The sequence below is a fragment of the Pieris brassicae genome, chromosome 1 (genome assembly GCF_905147105.1).
Source record: "Pieris brassicae chromosome 1, ilPieBrab1.1, whole genome shotgun sequence".
In the NCBI taxonomy this organism is placed as follows: Eukaryota; Metazoa; Arthropoda; class Insecta; order Lepidoptera; family Pieridae; genus Pieris; species Pieris brassicae.
Window position 1 is genome coordinate 5,383,759 of NC_059665.1, and position 22,343 is coordinate 5,406,101.

A 22,343-nucleotide genomic window follows, 5' to 3' on the forward strand; every position below is an offset into this window, starting at 1 on the left:
CTTTAAATTATATAAATATTTAAAAAAAAGCGGCCTTGTTTCATTACGTTTTTTTAATAATCAATCAAAATTCAATAAGTTTCCTCGCGATGTTTTCCATCACCTCATCCTTCCACTCTCGTGCGAGTGTTAAATGCGCATAAGATCTTGACAAAATACGAATCGTTTTGTACGTAAAATATTTGTTTAACAAATATTAGTTTTATACCGAACCACCAGAAGCGCAGTAAGATTTTTCATATAGCTTTAAGTAAATATAGCTTTAAGACGGTGTGCTATCAAGATGAAATCTGTACTATTTTAAAATTAATATATATATATATATAAATTATTTTAAAATATAAATGCATTCGAATTTAGCACTTTTTATATTTATGTTATTCCTGATTTTGTTAAAAGCATATTAATGAGTTTTTTTTTAATTATAATGTTTGATTTAAGACACTATCCGAAGGCGTTACAACTTAACTGTGAGATGGTTTAAAAGACAGCCTAGTGAACAATTAGGAAAAGCAGTTTTTGAAAATTTCAATTTAAAATCTTATAGCAAAGCAAGAGAAATTTTGGTGGCTTAGCGGTAAATTGCATTAATACTATTCGAAGGAACTTAATTTGATTTTGAAGCAATTATTTCAAAACGACGGGGAAATTATTCAAAAATATATCTCCGTCGTACACCTTTTGGAAAAAAAACTATATATTATTGTAACGATATAATGATAAGTTTAAAATCTGGCGTGTATTCGTCTTAAGCAGCACGGAGGTTTGCTTTTAATTGTTCGCACATAATCAAGTTCTGATCTTAAACTTAAATGAACCCCTTTAATTAATAAATCCCAAAAGCTTCCGCTGAGAGGTGGCTAATTAGGGCGCTAAGCGGTAATTTGGCTTGATAATAAGACCAATTTTCTTCCAAGTGTTTTCTTTCAATTGACAGTAGTTTATCTCCACTCATTTAATGAGAATAATATATCTATTCCTAAATCACACTTGGTTAAACCTACAGGAATTAACATTTTAACGGGTGATATGGAACCGCAAAAGTTATTACTGGATTTTTGAATTGATTTTATTATCAATGATTGTTGTTAATTAAATTAAAATAATAAAATTATACTTTGACGAACTGAGTAACAGAACACATTACCTTTAGTGTAAAACAAAATTTGAATTGAATAAATTTGTTCTATGAAACAATAATGCGATCCTAACAAAACCTACCAAAAATATCAAAATAACAAATATCAAGATAAAATAATCAAGCATTCAGTATGTGCGGAATGTCCAAATTAATAGACTATAAGCAAGTTGTAGTTCATAAAACGAAATTATGAGTTCACTGGCCAAGCTAAGATTTTATGAAACATAAAATGTTATTAGTTTTTGCATTATTAAGCCCAAACTTAAAACTTTCTTATTGATGTTTGCAAATTCTATATAAAGTAAGTTCGAATATCATTACTAAATATAAATTCATCTAAAAATACACTTTTTTTAATATTATAAAAAGTGTAGGCAGTTTTATACGACGTATATAAAGACACATACCGTATGAGGTTTTTATAAAATATTTACATCTACACCAATTTAACTAACAAACAGCACGACTTACATTGATTCAATTCCAACACATTAAAATAATATAAATTACCAATCACAATGATATTTAATATTTATGTCCGCGCCATTTAATACTGTCTTAGATTCTAAGACCTGTACTGTTTGTGTTCCACGATTGAAACGTTGTTTCCGATTATACAAATCATAATTTAACAATACATTATCCTTGAGTGTAGCAGACACGATATTGACAGAATATTTCAAATAAACACTATATTTATGGCTTCGAAAACGATACCTTTCGTATCTGAGTACCACATTATTTTAAAATATATTTATAATAGTAAACGTACAAAGGAATAAACCATAGATATTCAGCCCTGTCTATGACATAATATTTGTTTGATATATTTCATATTTCGATAACCTCTTGTCTAGGTATAGGAAATTAACCCTAATATTGTAGTAACGCAAAAAAAATTAATATTTAAATCCTATAATTTAAAATAGGTAATTTAGGACATAAGTAATTATCGGCTGCATTTCTATATAAAAAACAATTGTTATATCTTTTAATCAATAATAAATTCTAAACGTATTAATTAAACTATTATCAATAGAAATAATTTGAATGAAACTATGAAACACGTAAAATTTGACTCTGATATTTATCAAAACGGACAAAGGATGCGAATTTTAAAATCATCACATGGCTTCAGTAAATTATTTAGGAATTATACAAAAATTTTAAATTAACAATAATATTTTTTTTATGTTTATACATCGCGTTAAGGTAATATGGTGACTTACCGTTTGTCATTTTCGGAGGTTTTAGGCCGAGTCGCGAGCGATGGCTCACACGAGCAGACTGTTGCTCGTGGCCGGGCCGAGGATGCGCGCGCCTCTACGCGTGGAAGCCTCTTCTCCCCCTCACCTTCTTCAATCAAACCGCTCCTACGCTAAGGTACTCTTATAGCGCAAGGTACACCCAACGTGCTTTGTCTCAGGTAATTGGGACAGTACTTAATACAACCTATTTGATCGTAATCACATAGGATGTAATTCGCATGCAGTTCTTATATGTAAGAATTGATTTTGAATAATTTGTATATTAGAGCGGGAACAATTTTTTTTTAGCCTGTGGAGCTGTCTCCCTGATCAAGTCACAAACTAATAAAAGTAGTTGTACCTAGTAATAACAGTAATAAATAATACAATACAATAAATAAATTATACTATATCAGTTGAAAGCATGATAGAAATTAATATTGCTGTAATCGGCCAGATATTTTTTTATTAATTACATAAACTGTGCTTTCATATCTAATAGCAGTTTTTTTACTTTTGATATTGTCATGTTACTACAAAACTCCCTATCACGTATGTCGTTCCAACCACCATTATTTTCCGTTACAGTCATCTCAATGTCATCAATCAATTCAACATTATTTTTAATTTCCAAAAGTGGCGGAAACGTATTACTTCCCGTTAACTTTTGTATATGTAAAGCTTTATAAATCCCTTCAAACTCACCACAATTTGTCAGGTCGTATGTACCACAATTCGTCGTAAAAGATCTGGGTACTTTACTCGAAATTACTTTAAATTTGTTACCCTCTAGCCGATTTATGGAAATGTACTGAAGGGATCTGGCCCATGAGTAATCGTCTATTAGGCAGAATAGATCGAAATGCGAGACTATAATATTCCAAGTAGAGTAGTCAAATCCTAAAACTTCCGAATGATATTTTGGTTCCCAGGTAGTTAATTCCAAGCGATATCTGTCCTTTCCAACAGCGATATCACTTGAACCAATTGTTCCTAACGAGAACATTTCGCACTGTGGCATAGACTGAGCTGCTTTTTTCATATAAATAACCATGTATAAAAAATCTTCTAGCAAATATTGATCTTCGTTCAAAAAAAACACAATATTGCCATTAGTCACATCAACTGAAGAGAGATTTTCAAATATCTTATTCGCGGTCCACCACCAGTGATGCTTCTTTTCTGCCTTTTGTGAGTTTCTATCAATACAGGAACCTAAACAAGAACGAGGAACGCCTCTGATCCGTCTTTGTTGCTCATCATTCCCAGGGAATACATTAGGATACAGTTGAATCGAGAAAGGATAAAATATTTGCAAAACACGACAAAAATCAATTTGTTCTATCAATTTATTTATATTATTGTCATAGAAGGCATGCGAGAAAATAAGTAAAATATCTTGAATTCCTTGTACATTACTTAAAGAAGCGATCAGATATTTTATATGCACCGAAATTTTGTGAACAAATATTACAATAACAGTAGAGTCGTTTAAACCAGGCCCGAAATCTATGTTGTTGTGAATCCTTTCTGCCTCATTATACCTTTTAATTACTCTTTTCAAAGTTGTTATGTCCAAATGCTGACTTTCTCTTTGTTCAAATGAAATGAATTTATATGCCGTTTCAGGGATTTCAGCCAACAATGAAGTCTTGTGATAACGTTGTTCCAAATAAATAATTATTAGAAATAACGTAACTACGGTGCACAGTAAATTACGAACGAAACGTAAAATATTTCTTCTTAGAAACATCGAACAATACATATAAAAAATTGTTTTTTTATTTTACTAATCACTAATAGCAGGCAAAAGAAAAGAACATTATGAAGATTGACGTTATGATGACTTAAGATTCTAATATCATAGACTTTATCAAAATGACTTACTATAATAATAAGTATTCTTTCTATAATAATAAGAATAATAAGAACCTTCGTAATATATTAATAGGTAGACAGTATAGTATTTCGACAGGCAGTTCGCGCCAAGACATCCATTACTTTCAAAAATTTCCCTTTCATAAGCTTTATTAAGTTTTTTAAATATTCGTGGAGTTTCTTGTGAATAAAAATACTACGTACAATTTACTCATAAAACATCTTGCTTTTATATTTGTTCGTTTTACTACGCTTGATTTGCTTAATACAACAAAATGGAAAGGAATAAAAATAAACATGCGGAATTATTATTAGTAAGGTAGAGCTTAATCAGTTGCAGCGCCATCTATCTAATTTAAATGAAAATAAAAAGAATACTTGTTTATATCACATATTTATTTTTATATACAGTTTAGGAGTTCTATTAGACGAGAGAATTATTAATGACAAGCATACTCCAATTTTAATATTAATTTAATAACCGCTTTAATAACTTTTCGCTTTTCGGCACTCTTGAAATCCAATAAGATCTAGACAAACGAGACTGCTATTTAGCGCTAAGTTTCGGATTTGGATAGCGATACCCTTAGATTTGAATCACGGGGCTTCACTTAGGATGTGTTAGCTAACTCGGCCACTAATAATCAAACTTACAAGAGTCTTACTCCTACCGGTTGTTACAAATGCTCCTGTTTGGGTTAAATTATGGCTCTTTTTTATTAAGGTTAAGGTAAAATAATGTTTAATCAGTTAATGTTGATAGTGTAGTAACAAAAAAGTAAGCAATATTCAGGTCAATTAGTGTAAAACAAAAATAGTGAGTTTTATTTTATGGAATTTACAAAGTATTTTTTATATTATTTTTTTTAGATGTTAGAAAGAACTTTTTTTTAAAGATAATAATTAAAGAATAATAAAAGAATAAATATCGGAAACATTTACAGAATAATTGTATTTCACCATGTTTAGCATTCGGATGACATTTATATAACATGTAATTGTAAACAATTTATAGTGTTATATAGTTGTTTATTGTATAAAGTCATTAATTTTGTACATAAATTAGTATTTTTATTAAAAAAGTTTAACCAGAAAGGATTCAATGAACCAAATTTTACAGCGATATTTTGAAAAGCCCGCCTTTTTGTATACTGCCAACATTCAAGCTCGTCCAATGCTGCCAACGTAACTTTATCTGTATTTAAACGTAGTCCTCTTTTAGACCAAAAATCATTGATTTTTGATAAAGTGTTACGTAATTAAACCTGGAAATAACAATAAAATACATTTATTATTTACAAGTGAATGTCATAGTTCTTTTTCAAATATATAACGCAATTTAAAAATTAAGTATGTCAACTGATACTATCCGGTCCACAAAAATCACCGCTAGGCGGCGCTTGCTATTTAACGTCATTCGAGTGTGTATCTTTAGGTTCCTTCTGTTTTGAAACCCAAGCAAGCTTCGGGAATTTGTTCTTGTGCATTGAATAAGCTTAAATAGTGTTTCTGGTGATAAACTCGATAAACCAACAAGATGGAAAAAAGAATCGCTCTAGAACTACGCGGAAGGAACCCGTCGCAGGTAAATGAAATCTATGCATCTTTTTATTGGAATGTTTTGTCGATACATATTTCCTTTATCACGTATATTGTCGTAACACACTTTGCCTATCCCAATAATTAGGTTTATTATAATCAAAAGCAATAAATATACGATGTACTTAAATTTCACCTATAAGATGTGGCGTTCTTGTTTATAGCGAGCCGTGTTGCTGTGTTACGTCCACTCATATCCACGTTACAATTTATCGAAAATGTATTGTTAAAATTTGATAATACTACCTAATCGAACCATTCAATTCATTTATTTTAGTTTTATTAGATTATACAGTTAATTATTTATTCTGCGTTCTATATATTCGTTATTTGAGGTTAAGTGATAATACACTGTATCCAAACGTGAAGTGTGTAGTATTTTCTATATGTAATACATTTAGATGTTGTTACATTTATATTACAATTATCAAGTCGTTTGCTTAAATGTCTTTAATACAAATATTTACTGATCTCAAAATTAATAAAGTAAATTAAACACTGAAAATCGGTTTGACATCTTCATTATATTTATATAGTTAAAGGCGCTATTAATAATTATTAAGTATTGTTAATCTGAACGTAATATAATCAATGAATAAACACCGAAAACGTCCTAGAAATTAAGATAATACAGATGTCTTGCAAATTGGTGAAATTTTTATTTCTTAGAACCTTAAATTGCGACCGTCGTCATTCGACATAATTTCGCGCCCTTTCACTCTAGTATCCTATTAGCATCTTATACAATAGAATATTATTAATAGGACTGTTAATTATTTTATAGTAATAAACAGAAGATTTTTATATTTGAATATATGTATGTGTAGATATTAACAACTTTCATCTGTATGTCGCACGCCTTACCATTTCAGCGGCCATATTTATTGCGTCGCGACGATTCGTGTCATCCGCCATTTCAAAATGATAAAATTATGTTATTTGAACTAAGTGCATCACGAAAAGCTTTACTTTTGTTAAATTTTAAAACAAAAACACAATGGTTGTATGTTAATACATAAAATATCTGATGCCATACACTTATTTTTCGTATTTTTGAAACTACGACAGAAAGAAAAGCCTGACAACTAGCACCATTTTGACGTCTAGCGAACCGCTGTTGATTTTCTTACAAGCCAGTAACACTGCTTATTTTTTGGGATTTGACGACTTCTGTAGCTTTAGTTTGGCTAATATTTCCATAAATTTTTATTTAATTTTTAATTACATTTGAATATTTCATTATAGGTCAGGTTTAAATATCGACTTACATACACATTAATTATGTTCCTAAATCACTTGATTGTGGATGTAACATACGACATAGATTCTGTTATGCTACAGATAATATTATGTAGATTAAATATAATTTATTTAATAGTTCAAGTTTTTTATCAAAACTAATTCAGATATCCAATATACCTGTATATTTTGAAAAAAAAAATCACTTAATTATAATAATCAGTCCTATAATACACAAGCTCTCCCTAACAAGCACTGGGAAAGTACAGAAAGTTTATTTAACATTAACTATTTTTACAGATCAAAGAATTAAACTTGGACAACTGTAGAAGTACAACAATAGTGGGCCTCACAGATGAATATATAAATTTGGAGATTCTCAGTCTTAACAATGCTGGTCTCACAACTCTAAAGGGCTTCCCCACACTACCCAAACTGAGGAAACTTGAACTTTCTGACAACAGAATATCTCATGGGCTAAACTTTTTAAATGGTTGCAAAAAACTTACACATCTTAACCTTTCTGGGAACAAAATTGCAAACCTAGAAACATTGAAACCTCTAGAGGAGTTTGAGAACTTAAAGAATCTTGATCTATTTAACAATGAGGTGACTAATATTGAAGACTACAGGAACAGAGTTTTTGCTTTGCATCCATCCCTGAAATATTTAGATGGGTAAGATACATTTTTAGCAGAACTGTTTGTATTTCGTATTTTAAATGTGAGGTGTTTTGTAGCTATTTCAATTTAACAACATAAGGGTAACAATATTAATAGGTATTAATCATACTCGATGATTTGAACTAGAAAAAATAGGTTTTTTATTTATCATTTAATGTAACTAACTTGGACAATTTATAGTGTCTGATTGCAATAGAGTTTATTACACAATCTGCTAAGTTTGGCTATTTATTTTAAAAACTGAATTTCAGATTTGACAAAGAAGACGGAGAGGCAGAGGATAGCAGTGGAGAGGAAGAAGATGAAATGAATGGCAACAACGACAGTGAAGAAGAAGGTATTTATAAAATAATTTCAATTTATACTTAACTTTTGCCTAGTAGAGGGAAACAAACACTTCTTTGCCTACCAATAGCAATTAATGCTTCCATATTTGAACTCAGGTTCTCCAGGTTTAAGACATTGAATTACTAAATTGTCTCTACATACCCTTTTTTCGCCTATTGCATAACATACAATTCAGTTACTAATGTACTTTGTTTGATTTGTTAAGGATCATACAAAGATTTATAAATAATATTAAAAAAAAGGATTAATTGCATTTTTATTATTAAAGTATTATTTCATGTCTCTGTAAAATTGTGTTTACACTCTGGTGTAAAGAGATATAACTTAAAAAGGTGTAATGAGACTGCTTTATTTTTAATGAATAAGAGATATATTTTTGTATCTCAATGTAAAATTGTTAGAGATGTGATATCATGATGCGACGGCAATACCTCTCAGTCGTCAGCTGCCTACCGTCATTGAAATATTTGCGCTTATTTAGACCGAGAAATTTTCTAATATCGAAGTTGTTCCATCATTTCTTCTTCAAAACATGTTTAAATTTCACTATTCAATTTTTCATGCCGTGAAATCTGTTTCGAAATAAGATGTCTTTAATTGATTAAATAGAATCCAACTAGATTTTTGTTGTGTCCTTAATATAATAAAAATTGTTATATACTTAAGTTTAAACTACCTTTTACCATACCTCTCGCAATAGTAGTTGGTAGTGAATACAAATGTTTTATTTACTTTATGAAAAATTCTGATTGGTCCCTGTGGCATTTTTCCTTTTTTGCTTCTAAAATTCCTTGAATAGTAGGTCCGTTAAGTCCTGAAAAACAAACGCATTTATAATATTACAGATCTTGGCATTGACTTGGGTCCACTCATTATAGATGATGATTATTCAGAGAGAACGCCAGAAATGACGTCATCTTTCCTTGTCTCGCTATACACAGTTTATGGTCTTCTGTTCCATATGGGCAGTCTTTTAAAAAGTAAGCATCATTGCCAAACTGACCTTAGTTAATATGAAATCTGTCAAATCTCCTATGTGGAAAACTCTTATAGGGAAGAGGATTTGTAGGTATTTTTACAATCCTAGATAAAATATATTTAGTAATTATATATTTAACCCATGCGCTAATGCTTATACTATTAAAATAGTTAGTCTCCTATAGATAAAGCAAGAAGTGTAAAAATTGTATCGTAAACATACATACATTACGCATAACCTGCTATATAGTATATAGTGATGAGACATTAATTAAATATGTTTACGTTTTATGAATATAATTGAATGATTCTTGTTTCAGATTCAGATGTTGATGATGAAGAAGACGATGATCTGTCACTAAGTGCTGTCTACAATACTAAATTAGGTAATACAAAATTTTTACTTATCAGAAAATATATAAATAAGACTCAGAGAAACAGTTTTACTAGATAGATTTCATTTCACTTGTCATCCCTGATGATGTCACTAGTGCAGTCATATGATCTGAAAATGGGGTAAGCTGCAAACTTCTGCAAAGCCTGAGAATTGGCAACTGTAGATGTTTTGCCTCTATTATCCTATCTCTCTCTTGCATCCTTTTATCATCTCTGTTGGATAGTATATTTGACCCCTGATTGCATATGAGAGATACCTAATGATCATAGTATGTCCATGCCTTATTGAAAGGAGGTAAATTGCAATGTTTATATTTTAGTGAAAATTGTCCCTTTTTATATTAAATCTTTTCAAGACATCTCAAATCATAATATAATGCTAAAATCAATGTATAAAACAATAAAATATTTCGTATCTAGACAAGAGGTGGTTTATTATCATTTTTGTTAGCAATCATGCTGAATCATTGTATGATAGCTAAAGTATTGTTATATAATTCAGAGGAAGAGAGCTCAGAGGGCTCACTGTATGAAGGCAGTGCAGAGGAAGAGGAGGAGGAAGAAGAAGATGATGAAGATGGGGATGGAGATAATGATGCAGACAAACCAAACTCTAAAGCACAAGGTATGAATCTTTGCAACTTTTATATAAAATCTCTTCTTGTCCTGCTCTAGTCATAGTTTAGGCAAGGGTCAGACAGTCAATATATATTGTGATCTTGTTAATATTTATTGAAGTGTTACATGCTGTAGATATTAATATGAAGCATGTTGACATGAAATCTAGATTTTTTGTGATCCATCAATATCTGTCAATATTGATTGACTTTGTGTGTGTATGTTGATTTGGATGAGCACTCAGAGTAAGATCACTCTTTTTACAAGTTAACCTACGAAAAGTATATTTGTGTTTATGCTTATTCAAAAATTAAAGCACATATCTGATTACGCAAATTTATTGTTTAAAGAACTTACCTTAATATAGCGTTAAGGTGCTGTTCAGTCTGTTTAAATTTGCAACAAGCTTAACTGTCTTAATTTTAGATTTTAGCATTGCAATAGAATAACCTAGTAAAAATTGGCAGAATTTTCAAACTTAGCATCGTTTATCCATGTTCCAGATTATTTCATTGATAAAGTTTAAATCGCCTTGTAAAGAGACTGAAAAATCAGTGTCCATATTTCATAATATAATTTATTTAAATTTTACAGCCGGAAAGGAGAACTCTCACGGTGAGCCCGAGGAAAGCACCCGGGGCAAAAAACGAAAACACGAAGACGAGGACGAGAATTGATCGTGGTTGCCTTACGCGGAGTCATCTTACTAGTTCGTAAGTGTACAGAGCTCCGAGACATCGGACAATAAACCTTGACGCTAACCGACCGCGGACGATAAGATTGCCCTTATGTATTTCCCCTTACCTTCATCCCACAAAGTACAAGAAATTTTGTAATATCCTTCATTATGTTTAATTTATGGCACTATTATATAAAGTTTACGATAAAATTATGTTATTAGTTTTATTTTTCGAATGCACAAATGCGCCCATATTTAATGCGTTCAGGTGCTTTTGAACGCTGTTTTGTTATAAATCGTTGCCATGTAATTTGTAGAAATATCAGATTTTTTGGCAAGTTTTGTTTGCACAAATAACTGACCGCTTTCACATAATTTACTATATGTTAATGCACACACATGACATTCATTTTGCTAGAATACATATTTTATTCGTCTTGTTATAGAAAAGGTAACACAAAACAAATAACTGCTTATTCAAAGCCCTGAACCTATTATCTCCTTTACAAGAATGCATTAAACTGGCATGTACATATAATCTAAAGTGTCTCAAATATTACAGCAACTAAACCAACTGGGATTTTATTTATGCTACCGAGGCAGAAAAAAATTGATTGACTTTGGTCTATTTGAACTGTATGTATCATGTTACTGTAGGTATGTTGGAATATCAGCAATGAGATATAAGGGACACTTGTATTGTTAAATACAAGTTTTCGATCGTGTTATTATTTCGTGTTCGGGTTAGAAAGTGAGCCGGGTACAGTGTTGTCATTTGTGACATAGATCATTCCAAGGCGCTCACATTGTCTTGTTACCGAAGTTGTGCCAGTTAGTGGGAATATTTTATCACCAATTTAGGGCTGTTGTACCTTTTAGTGTTTGTTGTCCGACAAGTTAATGTTCCAATTTGTTTATTGTATTTTTTTATTCTTGACATGCTTAATTTTAGAATAATGAATGGATGTGCATTTTAGGATGATATTCAAACTACCATATAATGTTATGATAATTAATTATTAAGTGAAGAGATACTTGAGTATATAAATGCGAGACTTTAGTGCCCTCGTTCCTTTTGTGACTAAATTCCGCAAATTCCGGGGGTTTTCCGCCTGACTGTCCTTAAATAATTTTGAAAAAATATTTATTTCTTTATTAATAATATATCGACTCTTTCTATTATAAAAAGGAGATATAAAGAAAATGTGTTTATTTATAATACAAAAAAAAATCTCTCATAAATTCATAATAAAAAAATATTTGTCAATTAAATAGATTCATTGGCAAAAGTAAAGAAATAAGTTTTTTTACCTTTGTAATATTAATAGATTTATTGTACAAATATAAAGGCGAAATACTTGAATTCTAAACCTGTATATTGGATAAAGAAAAAACCATGTGAACAAAATGGGTTTTTTCAGTAATCTCACTAATGATAACAGATGCTCATCAGTTAAATATAGAAATTCAAACGGGCGTAGTAAATAAATCAAATATTTAGACCAAATTGTCGATCATCTGATGAGTTCAGAGAATATTTTTCTACACTATTTTTTAAATATTAAAGAGCAATTTTATGCACTTAAGTATTAATATCAATGATAATTTATGAAATGTTTGGTTGATGCGTCATCGTGCCAGATGTGTTGAAGAGAATTTTAGTTAATAACTTTATTGTATTATGTAAGTCATTAAGTTTAAGTAATTTACAACTTGGCCTGTTGATATATATTATATAATCCTATTAAGACTTTATTTCTGGGATTGTAAAATAAAAGGTGAAAACAATATTTTTTGTTTTATTTAAGGTAAAATAAGTCTTATAAACAGAAATCATGTACTCTGTTGTTCCAAAAACTGTTGTAAGAGTACACTTTCAATAGGAATGACAAGATTTTCACTGCCATCTAGAGTTCTTTTGAATTTGACTAGTTTGTGGTCCAGAAATTCAGTAAGCTGAGCTCTCAGTGCAAGTTCAGAACTAACCAGGAATTGCTCCCGGGATTTTGAGTATAGATCCTTGAATGGTAATCCTAAAAGAACTATTTTTGTAGAACATGTTTAATGTATAAATGTTTGTAGCAAAACATTAATTGTAATACTAACCTTGATAATTTTGTTTCTGATTTTCAAGTTGATATTGTATAATAATATTAAAAATTCCTCTGGCATTAGTGGTGAGGGACTGATAAACGCTTTTCAATGAAGATAATTGTAGAGCCCCACTTCTTTGGGTCATGAGAGAATTCTCAAATGATGTCTCCTCTGTATAAGGGAGGAAAGTTGTGATGTCCCACCAACTGAATTTGTATTTACTTAACTTTGAATGGTCCCATACTGTGAAAAAAAATGTATAACCAAAGTCTATTAAGACAGCAATCAACATGATATTAGCAGAACTAACAAAGAACTAAATTGAAAGATTCATTACAAATTTGTGAACCACTGTTACTTGTTTTCACCTTCCATAGATAGCTACTTGAGGTTTTTTCAGTTTTATTTTGACAGACTTGGCTTTAATAACCATATCATTCAACCTTTTTTTAATCAGTGCCTAAGGACGTTTTTCTTCATTAAACAAATCAGTGTTTGTGTGAATGATGCAGAACTGGTGTCAAACATATGGCCTTAGGATTGAGAATTACTTGCTTAACCACTAAGCAAACAATGCTCAGTTAAATATAAAAATAACCATACTCACATAGTGGTGCATTAATGTGGTCAATTGTTGCTATAGTATGAACATTTTTTAACTCGGAAATGCTGGCCAATGTTGACTGAGCTTTGCTATTTCTTAGCATTGTACCATCTATATTGTGTATTATTAGGAATAAGTCAGTCAGACGCTCTTTCAATTGGCTATCAATTAAGTTAACAACATCACTTAAATTTGAGGGTACATGTGAATTACCCAACAAATCAACCACTATTGCCTCTAAAACATTCTTTATCATGAGACTTGGAAAGAACCCATTTATGATGATACATGGTACACTTTTTAGTTTTTCTATTTGAAATCTATGCAAAACTTCACGCTTGGATCCTATACCATATAGGATGATGTTGAAATTTTCACCAAGAACATAAAGCCATTTGTCAAATAATTCATTATAGCCATGTAACAAATCTGTAATACGGTTTTGGTGTTCCTTTGATATGTGAGCATCCATTTCCTTAAGATTTTCATTTAAATTCATATTTTTTAACCTTGCTAATGTATGATCTGATGTTGTTATCTGAAAATATAATATTAAGCATAAGAGTATAAACAATTGTTATAAAAGTAAATAAAAACTATATTTGGCTAATAAGTTACCTTTTTGCTAGAGTTCATCATGAAATAATTATCTGGAGTTACAATATATTCAGAATCCTTTTGCTTGAATTTATGACATTTGTTTCTCACCATGGGTCCTATTTCTTTTTCAACTGCTTCAGTTTCAGAATTTGAGTCTGATGAAGACTGAAAAGAAAGCAATTAAGTATAATAAATATTTTTTTATGCATTTGTGTCACTTTCTGGCAATTTTGTAATGTCTAGATTTATTTTCATCAGGAGATAATGCCTCATATGACAGACGTCTCTTAATTGTTTTATCAGTAATTTATGTTTACGGGCCAGAAAAAAGAAGCCACTTAAAATATTTTTTTCTTTGGAACAGTTAAATATGCACATTTGGACCTGGTATGTTTTGTGTGTTTAATTTGTTGGTAACATTATTGTTTCCATTTAGGAAATGGGATAATCAGTTACTTCCCAGTTATAAGTAAATTAGAAAAGTTTCACTGTTTTGAGCTCTTTCCTATTGACATATGACATAGTATCTTAGTAACTTAGTAACCTCATTTTCACTTTTATCTGGTACAAAATCACTACTGCTTGCAGAGAAATCACTTTCTTCACTATCACTCTCCAATTTTTTTATAATTCCTGTAAATAACTGAAGATTAAAATTTAAAAAAAGAAATGAACCTGTATTTTTCAATAATGGTCTCGGTAAATATCATTGTTTTAAACAAACATAAAATATAAACCTACTTAAGAAGATACTTAACAGCAGCAGAAAGTAGTGTATATAATGTTTCTAGCTACTTCCGAGCACAATAGTAGGAATTGATAAATTATTTAGTCATAACTAACTGACCATAGTAAATTTTAATATACATAATTGAATTATTATAACTGTAATTTTGTGATGGAAAATATAGGATATTCTATTTAATAGAACTATAAATAAATAAAATACTGTAACATATTAATTAGACATTTAATAAAATATGATAGTTTGTTACTTACTTTTCTTTAACAAGTTGACAACTTGTTTTGGTGTTGCTTCATCTTTAGTGACTAAATGCTTATTTCTTTTTGGTGTCTTTGGGGTACTTGGTATAGGGGAACCAATGGCTTCCTTGACCTTATTTTGAAGATCTAGCTTTGTATGACGACTTTTAAATTTAAACATATCTTGTCCTTCAACATCATCAGAACCAAAGAGGGCTAAAATTTGATAAAATGTAGTAAAGGTTAATATAATAAAGGTTAGTCTAGACAATATCCTTAGCTTAATATTTAATTAAATTACTTATTATAAATTAATTTAAAAAAATATTTACCTTTAGGTTTAAGAGTAAGTGTTTCAATATTCAATTTGTCATCATCAGTACTATCGTCAGAAGTAACATTTCCGTATCTTGTAGAAATTCTGCTTTTAGTGGGCGTTTTCTCGAAAAAATCCTGGTATTTTTTAGGTTTATTTCTGACTCTAACAGTCCTCCTTGGTGTTGCTGGTGAATCTATAATAAAATAATCAAAGAAAAAGTATACCTCAAGTGATAAGTAAACGGTAGCAAAATACCGTTTGTAATTAACTTACCATCACTTGCACTGTCATAGTTATTTCCTAAATGCATTGCACCACTTGCAATAAAATGCCTTTTAATTACAAATAAAAATAACAAGATCCTTAAGGTATTTTATATTTTGAAGTTTATCATACGAAATCACGTTACCCGCTAAAATTTACGGCTCAAACTTGACAAGTGATGTGGATTCACGATTGTCGAGTGACGACCAAGAAATCAGCATGCCTATAGACGACGTAAATTATGGCGCTAAATGACGAAATCTCAATGTTAACAACTCCTAAGAATATTAAATTATATAATTAACCATAATGGATTGTAAAAAAAAAACCACCTATATGAATTATTAAGTTTTTGTACGTTATAACTTATACATGAATGAAGCAAAACTTATAATTACTTTACATAATTTTAAATAAGTTTATAATAATACGTAGCTTCAGTCCGTTAAAAAGTGTTTTCTTTAAATGTGTAAAAGTTATGTAAATAAAAGACAATACTATAAATGATATTTTGCCTAAAACATCAATTCAGTAGTATTTTTTTGCGAATACAGCAAAGCTCGTTTATTTCACCTATTTTCATAGCAGCATGTTATATGATGTTATTTTGTAGGCAGCTGACATTAAATGGATGTTTATAGTGAAAAAGCGGGTTATAAGAGCGATCTGTGGGTTGTCCCCACAGGAGTAAATCACGGGAGTCAGTCCGAAGGAAGTATAAGGAATTACATATTTTGACTTTGTCAAGTCGATACATTTATGAGAATATTTTGTATGTGTAGAAAAATATAGATATCTTAAAAAATAATAGCAGCTTCCATAATTATAGTACTCATAATAAAGACAAAATTAGCGCACCAACCACGAGGCTGCATAAAACGATTAATTCTTTCCAAGTCAATTGTATACGTTTTCTCAACAAAAACTCAAGTGTTGTCAATAAATAAATTTAAATCGTACATTGAAGTAAAATTGCTTGCTATAACCTATAATAATATAAATGAATATTTAAACGATATGATGCTTGGATATGAAGAGGTAACGCGACTGAATCTCTCGGCTGCATTTCCAGACTCTGGGGCGATCGTCAACATCCACAACTGTTTTAATGTAAAGTGGGACCAAATCCTGATCCATGTGATATCAAATTATTTCAGTATAATTAGTATTATTATTATTTTCTTAAGTAGCCAAGGTCACATTTCAAGGATCGTCATGCTCGCTTTATCGTCATTGCTTGTGGTGGCGTCCATGCGTCGGGTTATCTCTCTCCCTAAAATATGGCGAGGGGGCCGATGGCTGGCCATGCGTGATACTTGTAAACGAGTGCTACTTGAGGTGACTGGTCGTACTTGAATTCATGTATGCGGTGATGTTAGTTATTTCGACTGTGTGTCTGTTGTGACTATATGTTTGCGTGTTGTTCTTACGAGAATGTCAGTGCGTGCTATTTCACCATGCCTCCTTTTCAATTTATTTTATTATTATTTATTACTTAATGTGTAATGGTTGCAGCTCCTTACAAATATTGTGTAATACAAGAGAAAGCTTGGCGATTGAAAAAAAAGTGGCGGAGACTTTTTTTGCCAGTTCTTTTCTTTTGTTCTACGCCCTTGATTTGCGAACTGGCAGTAAATGTAAAATGTAACGTTTTTGACGTTCATAAGTGTACATTGTGTTACATAGGCAATGAATAAATGATTTTTGACTTTGAATTTGTTTGTATGGATGGAAGTCGAAGATGGAGGGTCAAAAAAATATTTATTGTGGAATATAAGATATAAGTATCACTTATTCCACGTCATTACAATTGATTCGGTACATATACTACACATCGGCAAAGAAGACAGAGAAAAAGCCGGCTTAAAAAAACTGTCATTACTCTTTTCAAATAGCAAATCATCATACAAAATGACTATGGCAAACAACACTTACTTTAAAACAAATATCGCAAATTAATTAGAAGTAGCTTGTCTAACACTAGTCCCAGACCCTTTTATCAATTAGATAATCGCTAACTTTATAGTGAGCGATTTACACAGCTTATATGTAATACATTTCTAAAATTTATTAATAGGCAGAGATAAAATAAAAGAATCCGATTTTCCAAAAAAAGAATTACTAACTTCAGATAGTCTAGTACGCGGATATGGCAGCCTGCGTTTGTTCCGAGTATTAATATTATGCGTATGTTCTAATCTAGTAAACTTATCACTATGAATAGCTCTATATATTATAGAATTGCAATATACTAGTATGTACTATTACAAATTTAAGAGACCAATATACATGTAACATTATAAACATAGCCTTGTATATACGGTCTAATAAATAAACAAATAAACTTTGACTCAGTGTGAACATAACCCAACGAAAATTCTAGATACCAAGTAATGTTACTACTAATTATATTTAATATGATAAAGCCATCTTGGGTATGGCTATTCTTTCAAGCATCAACTAAAATAAAAAGCCATCATAATATTACATCATTTCATTTATTTCATCTTATTGACAATTTCGAAAATCACAGTTATTACTTCTGACAATTGTATTGTAACTATCATATTACACGTCAGCTGCCAGCTATTATGGGTAGTGGGTATAAAATGGTATTATAAACTTTATTGGCCACAGTACTTACACATTGGCTTGTAAACCTATTATTTATAATTGGTACCTCCCTTCATTTACAAACGAATGTGAACATTTCCATCAATAGGCAACAGTTTACTTAATACAAATAGGAATAAGATAAATTTTTAAAAAATAGTTCTTTCATTGATGAGCGAAAGTGAGCATAGATGAAGTGCGTTCTATAAATATGACTCGGAAGATATACAAACAAACGAACAAACGGACGAAAAATTATACTAGTGACAAATTCAAACAAACAAAGCTTGTAATTAAAATACTATTTATAAACCTTACAAATGAAAATCACAATATGTCATTGGAATAACACCAACAAATTCATACACGTAACGGTGTCGTACGTCATTCTCTTAAAATTTAGTACTTAGATATAGTATTAAATGGTGGGATCGTAGATCATCTATATACAACACCAACGATTTCATAGACTTATTACAATCACGCGAATCACCTAAACCGTCGACGAGTGACGGCTTTCTACAACTACCCTCACCGCTTTGTTTAAAACCGTCGCGCGTTCGGCGTTCACCTACTTCAAGTATAATCTACTTTTAACGCTTCTATCAAATACAATTTTCGTGGTTCTCTATACAAGCCAAATATTTATAGTTAAATCATTTTAATGACATAGACTGTTTAAATATACAAGCAATAATTTACAAAAACAAAGAATACGTAAAATAGTAAAATGCCTACTTCGAAAATCTACAACGCGCAAAAAGCGTCCAGCGTCCATTATACGTAATTCATGAAAATGGCGCGCGCGCCTCGACGTACATGGAGCGAACGTCTTGAGATCAATCAGAGAACGAATCCAAAGATTCACAACACACCGGCCTATTTGTCCACGGCAGCTGCGTTGGTACTCTGTAACTTGCAATAGCAATAGGGACGGCGTCGTGTCCGTAGCGCAGATGCGATACAAAAACTAAACAATCGCAAATACTATTGAGAGTTAGAGGGTACCGGCGCCGGTACTGCCTAACGGACACTTTTCATAGGATTCCATACCCTTATTGGCACATTTGTATTCGTCATACATACATACATATCGCCGTCTAAATACACTAAGATGCTACTGCTAATTTCTACTATCAAAAGATATAATTATTATCTCTTTTCAACTTAGAATATTTAGTCGACGATGTCCTGTAAAATATAGCTTTGAAACTGTCGTTGATAATAATCGCGTAGATATTAACAATCATAAATAAATAATTAAAGAAAAAATCATATTATAAACACCTTACGACTTTAAGAGACCTTTTAAATTTAATATTTTTCCACTGATAAGCCGAATTCAGCGTTGGAAGGTCAAATGTCAAATTTAAACAATCTCATACTCCTTTTATTCAAATTAAGATTATTTAAAAAATGTATTAGACATTTGAGAAAATTGTCATTTAATGTTGCCAGTAAAAAAAAATTCTAGTTAATGGGAGGCGGACAAAACAATTTTATTGTTTTTTTTTTAAGTTTTGAGGTTGAGTAGTATAAATTATTAGTTAATTTTCGATAAGAAATAACGCATTATTTAATTAAAACATTATAATTATTATTAAAATTTTTATTATCAAAGCAACTACAAATAGTTACTGGTGATATCTACCCTACCCTACATTAGAGGCAACCGTTGGATTGACTTGAATGAATACATGACATATTTTATAGAAAGTTAAAAAGTCATATTTTAGCTATATTTCACAGGATTTCCCTTTTAATGATGACGGTAGCCAAAATGTACCCAGAAACAGGTCTATCATATACCTCGGCTGGTGCCTGTCTATCCGGCGTAGAATTCGAAAATAGCGCCGTCTGTATCTTTGGTATAGAGGCGGGTGTTGGCTTTGCACTAGGCCTGCTTCACCCGTTTCCTTGGAGGGCCAATGGGAGGAATCTGCTGCTGCTGAGTCGCCAAGGCGCGGAAGGCTTCGGCTATGAGGTGAGGGTGAGATGATATCATGTTCTTCCATCCAGTGGTGTCCATGACATCTGTTGCGTGACTCCTGAAACCCAAAAAGTAACACTATAATAAGTTGGGTTTGTAATTTAAATTAATAACTTTTCCTATATAGGGTAGACTTTTGAATATCCTGGGGTGGACACCTACGATCATTTTTTGGTTAAGCCTTTATTTGGCTTATCAATTGAAAATATTGATTTAGTTTATAACATGACCATGAGTTTAATAACACATACAATATAGTCATTCTTAAGACACGATATAGTATTTACTGACACACGGCTTTGTCTTCATACAATGTTTAAAAATCTTTATTTCTCATTAATCAATTCAATTCGCGAATTGGTTAAACGCGCTAATATTACGAATTTTAGACTCTTAAGTCCGGCTAGATAATTTTTGCTTGGATAATAAAATTGAAAAATTAGATTGTATATATAGACTGAACATTTACAAGTTAAACAATCTATCTAACCTTGTAAATAAAGTCACGATCCGTCAAATATTTGTCGAATCCTTCCTGTTTATAGTAAAACACTATCTTATCACACAAGTGTTATTTCATGGCCTTCGTATTATTTCACTTATCACCAACAAGGAAGGGATCACGGTTGGAACCCATTAGTGATTACTGATTAAGGTTATACTTGTGATAGGTGATCTATTTATATTGTTAAACTAAGTCAAAATTACACCGCAAAACTCAACACAATCACAACGCAAATTAAGAATGACATTTTAATTTGACATTTCTCAATTAATTTCGTTAATTAATTGAGAAATTCTTTAGATAATTAGTAATTAGGGATAATGTACCCTGAGTACGGCTGTTAGTAAATCATGGTAATCGACCATAATAACGCCAGCAAAGATGATGTCATAATTCAAATTCATGTTAAAATATATATATGTAACAGGGGGCAAACGGGCAGGAGGATCACCTGATGTTAAGTGATTGTCAGCGGTTAACTTTTAAGAATTGGTACGCCTTATATGTTACATATATCTGTTTTTAGTGTTCAATCGAAAACAATGAACTTTTAGAAAATTAATTAATACAGGTAAATGTATAGATAAGTAATAAATGAGACTGACGTGTTGATGAAGTCTATGGTCTGCGCCTTGAGCTGGTCAGCGGAGTGAAGGTCGGCGAGTATGAGTGTGTCCGCTGCCGTCTCCACTGATAGGCTGAGGCACAACGCTTCCTCGCACATCACTTTTAACCGGTCTAACGCGTACTGGAACAGGAAATATTAAATAAGTACAAAAACAACATTACATATATATAAATATTCTATGCACAATATTAAATTCAACTCCTAAACGGCTGGGTCGATTTTGATGACAATTTCGTGTGTATTTATTATTATTTACATTTTTTTTATATTTAAGGTGTGTACAAGGACAGTCTGTCCGAACGGTTTGCTAGTTTGTAATAAAATGTATCAAATATCATAATCTAAAATGTATCTAAGCTATTATATATGTTGGCGGCAGTAAACAGTTAATTACACTTTAACTATAATACTGAATCGATGATGATGTTTTTACAAAGTTGGTAAAGAGAGTTGGAGATTATTAGATTATCACTTTTAGGTGAAATCCAACCTAATATTAGGCATGTATTCTATAACCTCAACCAAAACCCTAGACAATTTTTAATAGCTGTCAAACGAATTAGAAAAAGGACCTTAAATGGGGAATGCCAATGGACCATACTATAGTAGTTGTAGTACAACTTTACTTCGGTGACTTTTAATAAATTTCATCATAAATCACGCGCTATGACTTCATTTTATATCGTTTGTACATTTCAAAGCCAAGGACAGAGATAACGAACACAAAATGCGTGTATATTCCTACCAATAAATACGTATTATATTACCTGTCATTACATACTGATTTTGTAAATATATTTTACGTAGGAGTAATCCCCAATGACTCTATAACAAAACCTTGTATCATCATCATCATTGGCCAGCCAAATCAAAACCTTGTTTTGTTAATATTTAACTCGAAGGTCTCGGGTTCCGACTTCTATTTAAATGTTTAAA

The 22,343-nt window shown here is 31.1% G+C and overlaps 4 protein-coding genes and 1 long non-coding RNA gene across 11 annotated transcripts in view; 1 reads left to right on the forward strand and 4 right to left on the reverse strand.

The window, feature by feature from the left end:
- Positions 1-2,424, reverse strand: part of LOC123711791 — a 72,419-nt gene extending 69,995 nt beyond the window's left edge. The window contains exon 1 of the mRNA XM_045664597.1: positions 2,371-2,424. The gene's annotated coding sequence lies outside the window, so the exon portion shown is untranslated. The remainder of the gene's footprint in view (positions 1-2,370) is intronic.
- A 2,217-nt stretch (positions 2,425-4,641) lies between these two features.
- Positions 4,642-7,190, reverse strand: LOC123719926. The gene is made up of 2 exons (XR_006756020.1): positions 6,730-7,190; positions 4,642-5,531 (listed from the first exon to the last, which is right to left on the reverse strand). It is a non-coding gene; the product is annotated as an uncharacterized LOC123719926 (long non-coding RNA).
- Positions 5,676-12,594, forward strand: LOC123719811 (acidic leucine-rich nuclear phosphoprotein 32 family member A). Of its 2 annotated transcripts, XM_045676224.1 has the most exons (7): positions 5,676-5,851; positions 7,405-7,781; positions 8,039-8,124; positions 8,981-9,115; positions 9,434-9,499; positions 10,012-10,134; positions 10,722-12,594. In XM_045676224.1, the coding sequence occupies exons 1-7, from the start codon at positions 5,804-5,806 to the stop codon at positions 10,802-10,804; spliced, it is 918 nt and encodes a 305-aa protein (XP_045532180.1). In that variant the 5' UTR covers positions 5,676-5,803; the 3' UTR covers positions 10,805-12,594. The 2 variants fall into 2 exon arrangements, with proteins under 2 accessions (XP_045532180.1, XP_045532190.1); XM_045676234.1 differs by lacking the exon at positions 8,981-9,115 and having other exon boundaries at positions 5,677-5,851.
- LOC123719686 (origin recognition complex subunit 2) lies at positions 12,592-15,856 on the reverse strand. Its single transcript, XM_045676208.1, has 8 exons — positions 15,681-15,856; positions 15,421-15,600; positions 15,104-15,304; positions 14,649-14,737; positions 14,123-14,269; positions 13,508-14,042; positions 12,913-13,143; positions 12,592-12,839 (listed from the first exon to the last, which is right to left on the reverse strand). The coding sequence occupies exons 1-8, from the start codon at positions 15,715-15,717 to the stop codon at positions 12,640-12,642; spliced, it is 1,620 nt and encodes a 539-aa protein (XP_045532164.1). The 5' UTR covers positions 15,718-15,856; the 3' UTR covers positions 12,592-12,639.
- A 2,294-nt stretch (positions 15,857-18,150) lies between these two features.
- The window catches only part of LOC123709031 (protein roadkill), a 34,386-nt gene continuing 30,193 nt past the window's right edge, over positions 18,151-22,343 (reverse strand). For all 6 annotated transcript variants that reach the window (XM_045660150.1, XM_045660134.1, XM_045660158.1 and 3 more), the window contains 2 exons: positions 21,385-21,527; positions 18,151-20,332 (listed from right to left, as the gene is read on the reverse strand). In XM_045660150.1, the coding sequence (XP_045516106.1) occupies positions 20,179-20,332; positions 21,385-21,527 (297 nt within the window). In that variant the 3' untranslated portion in view covers positions 18,151-20,178. The remainder of the gene's footprint in view (positions 20,333-21,384; positions 21,528-22,343) is intronic.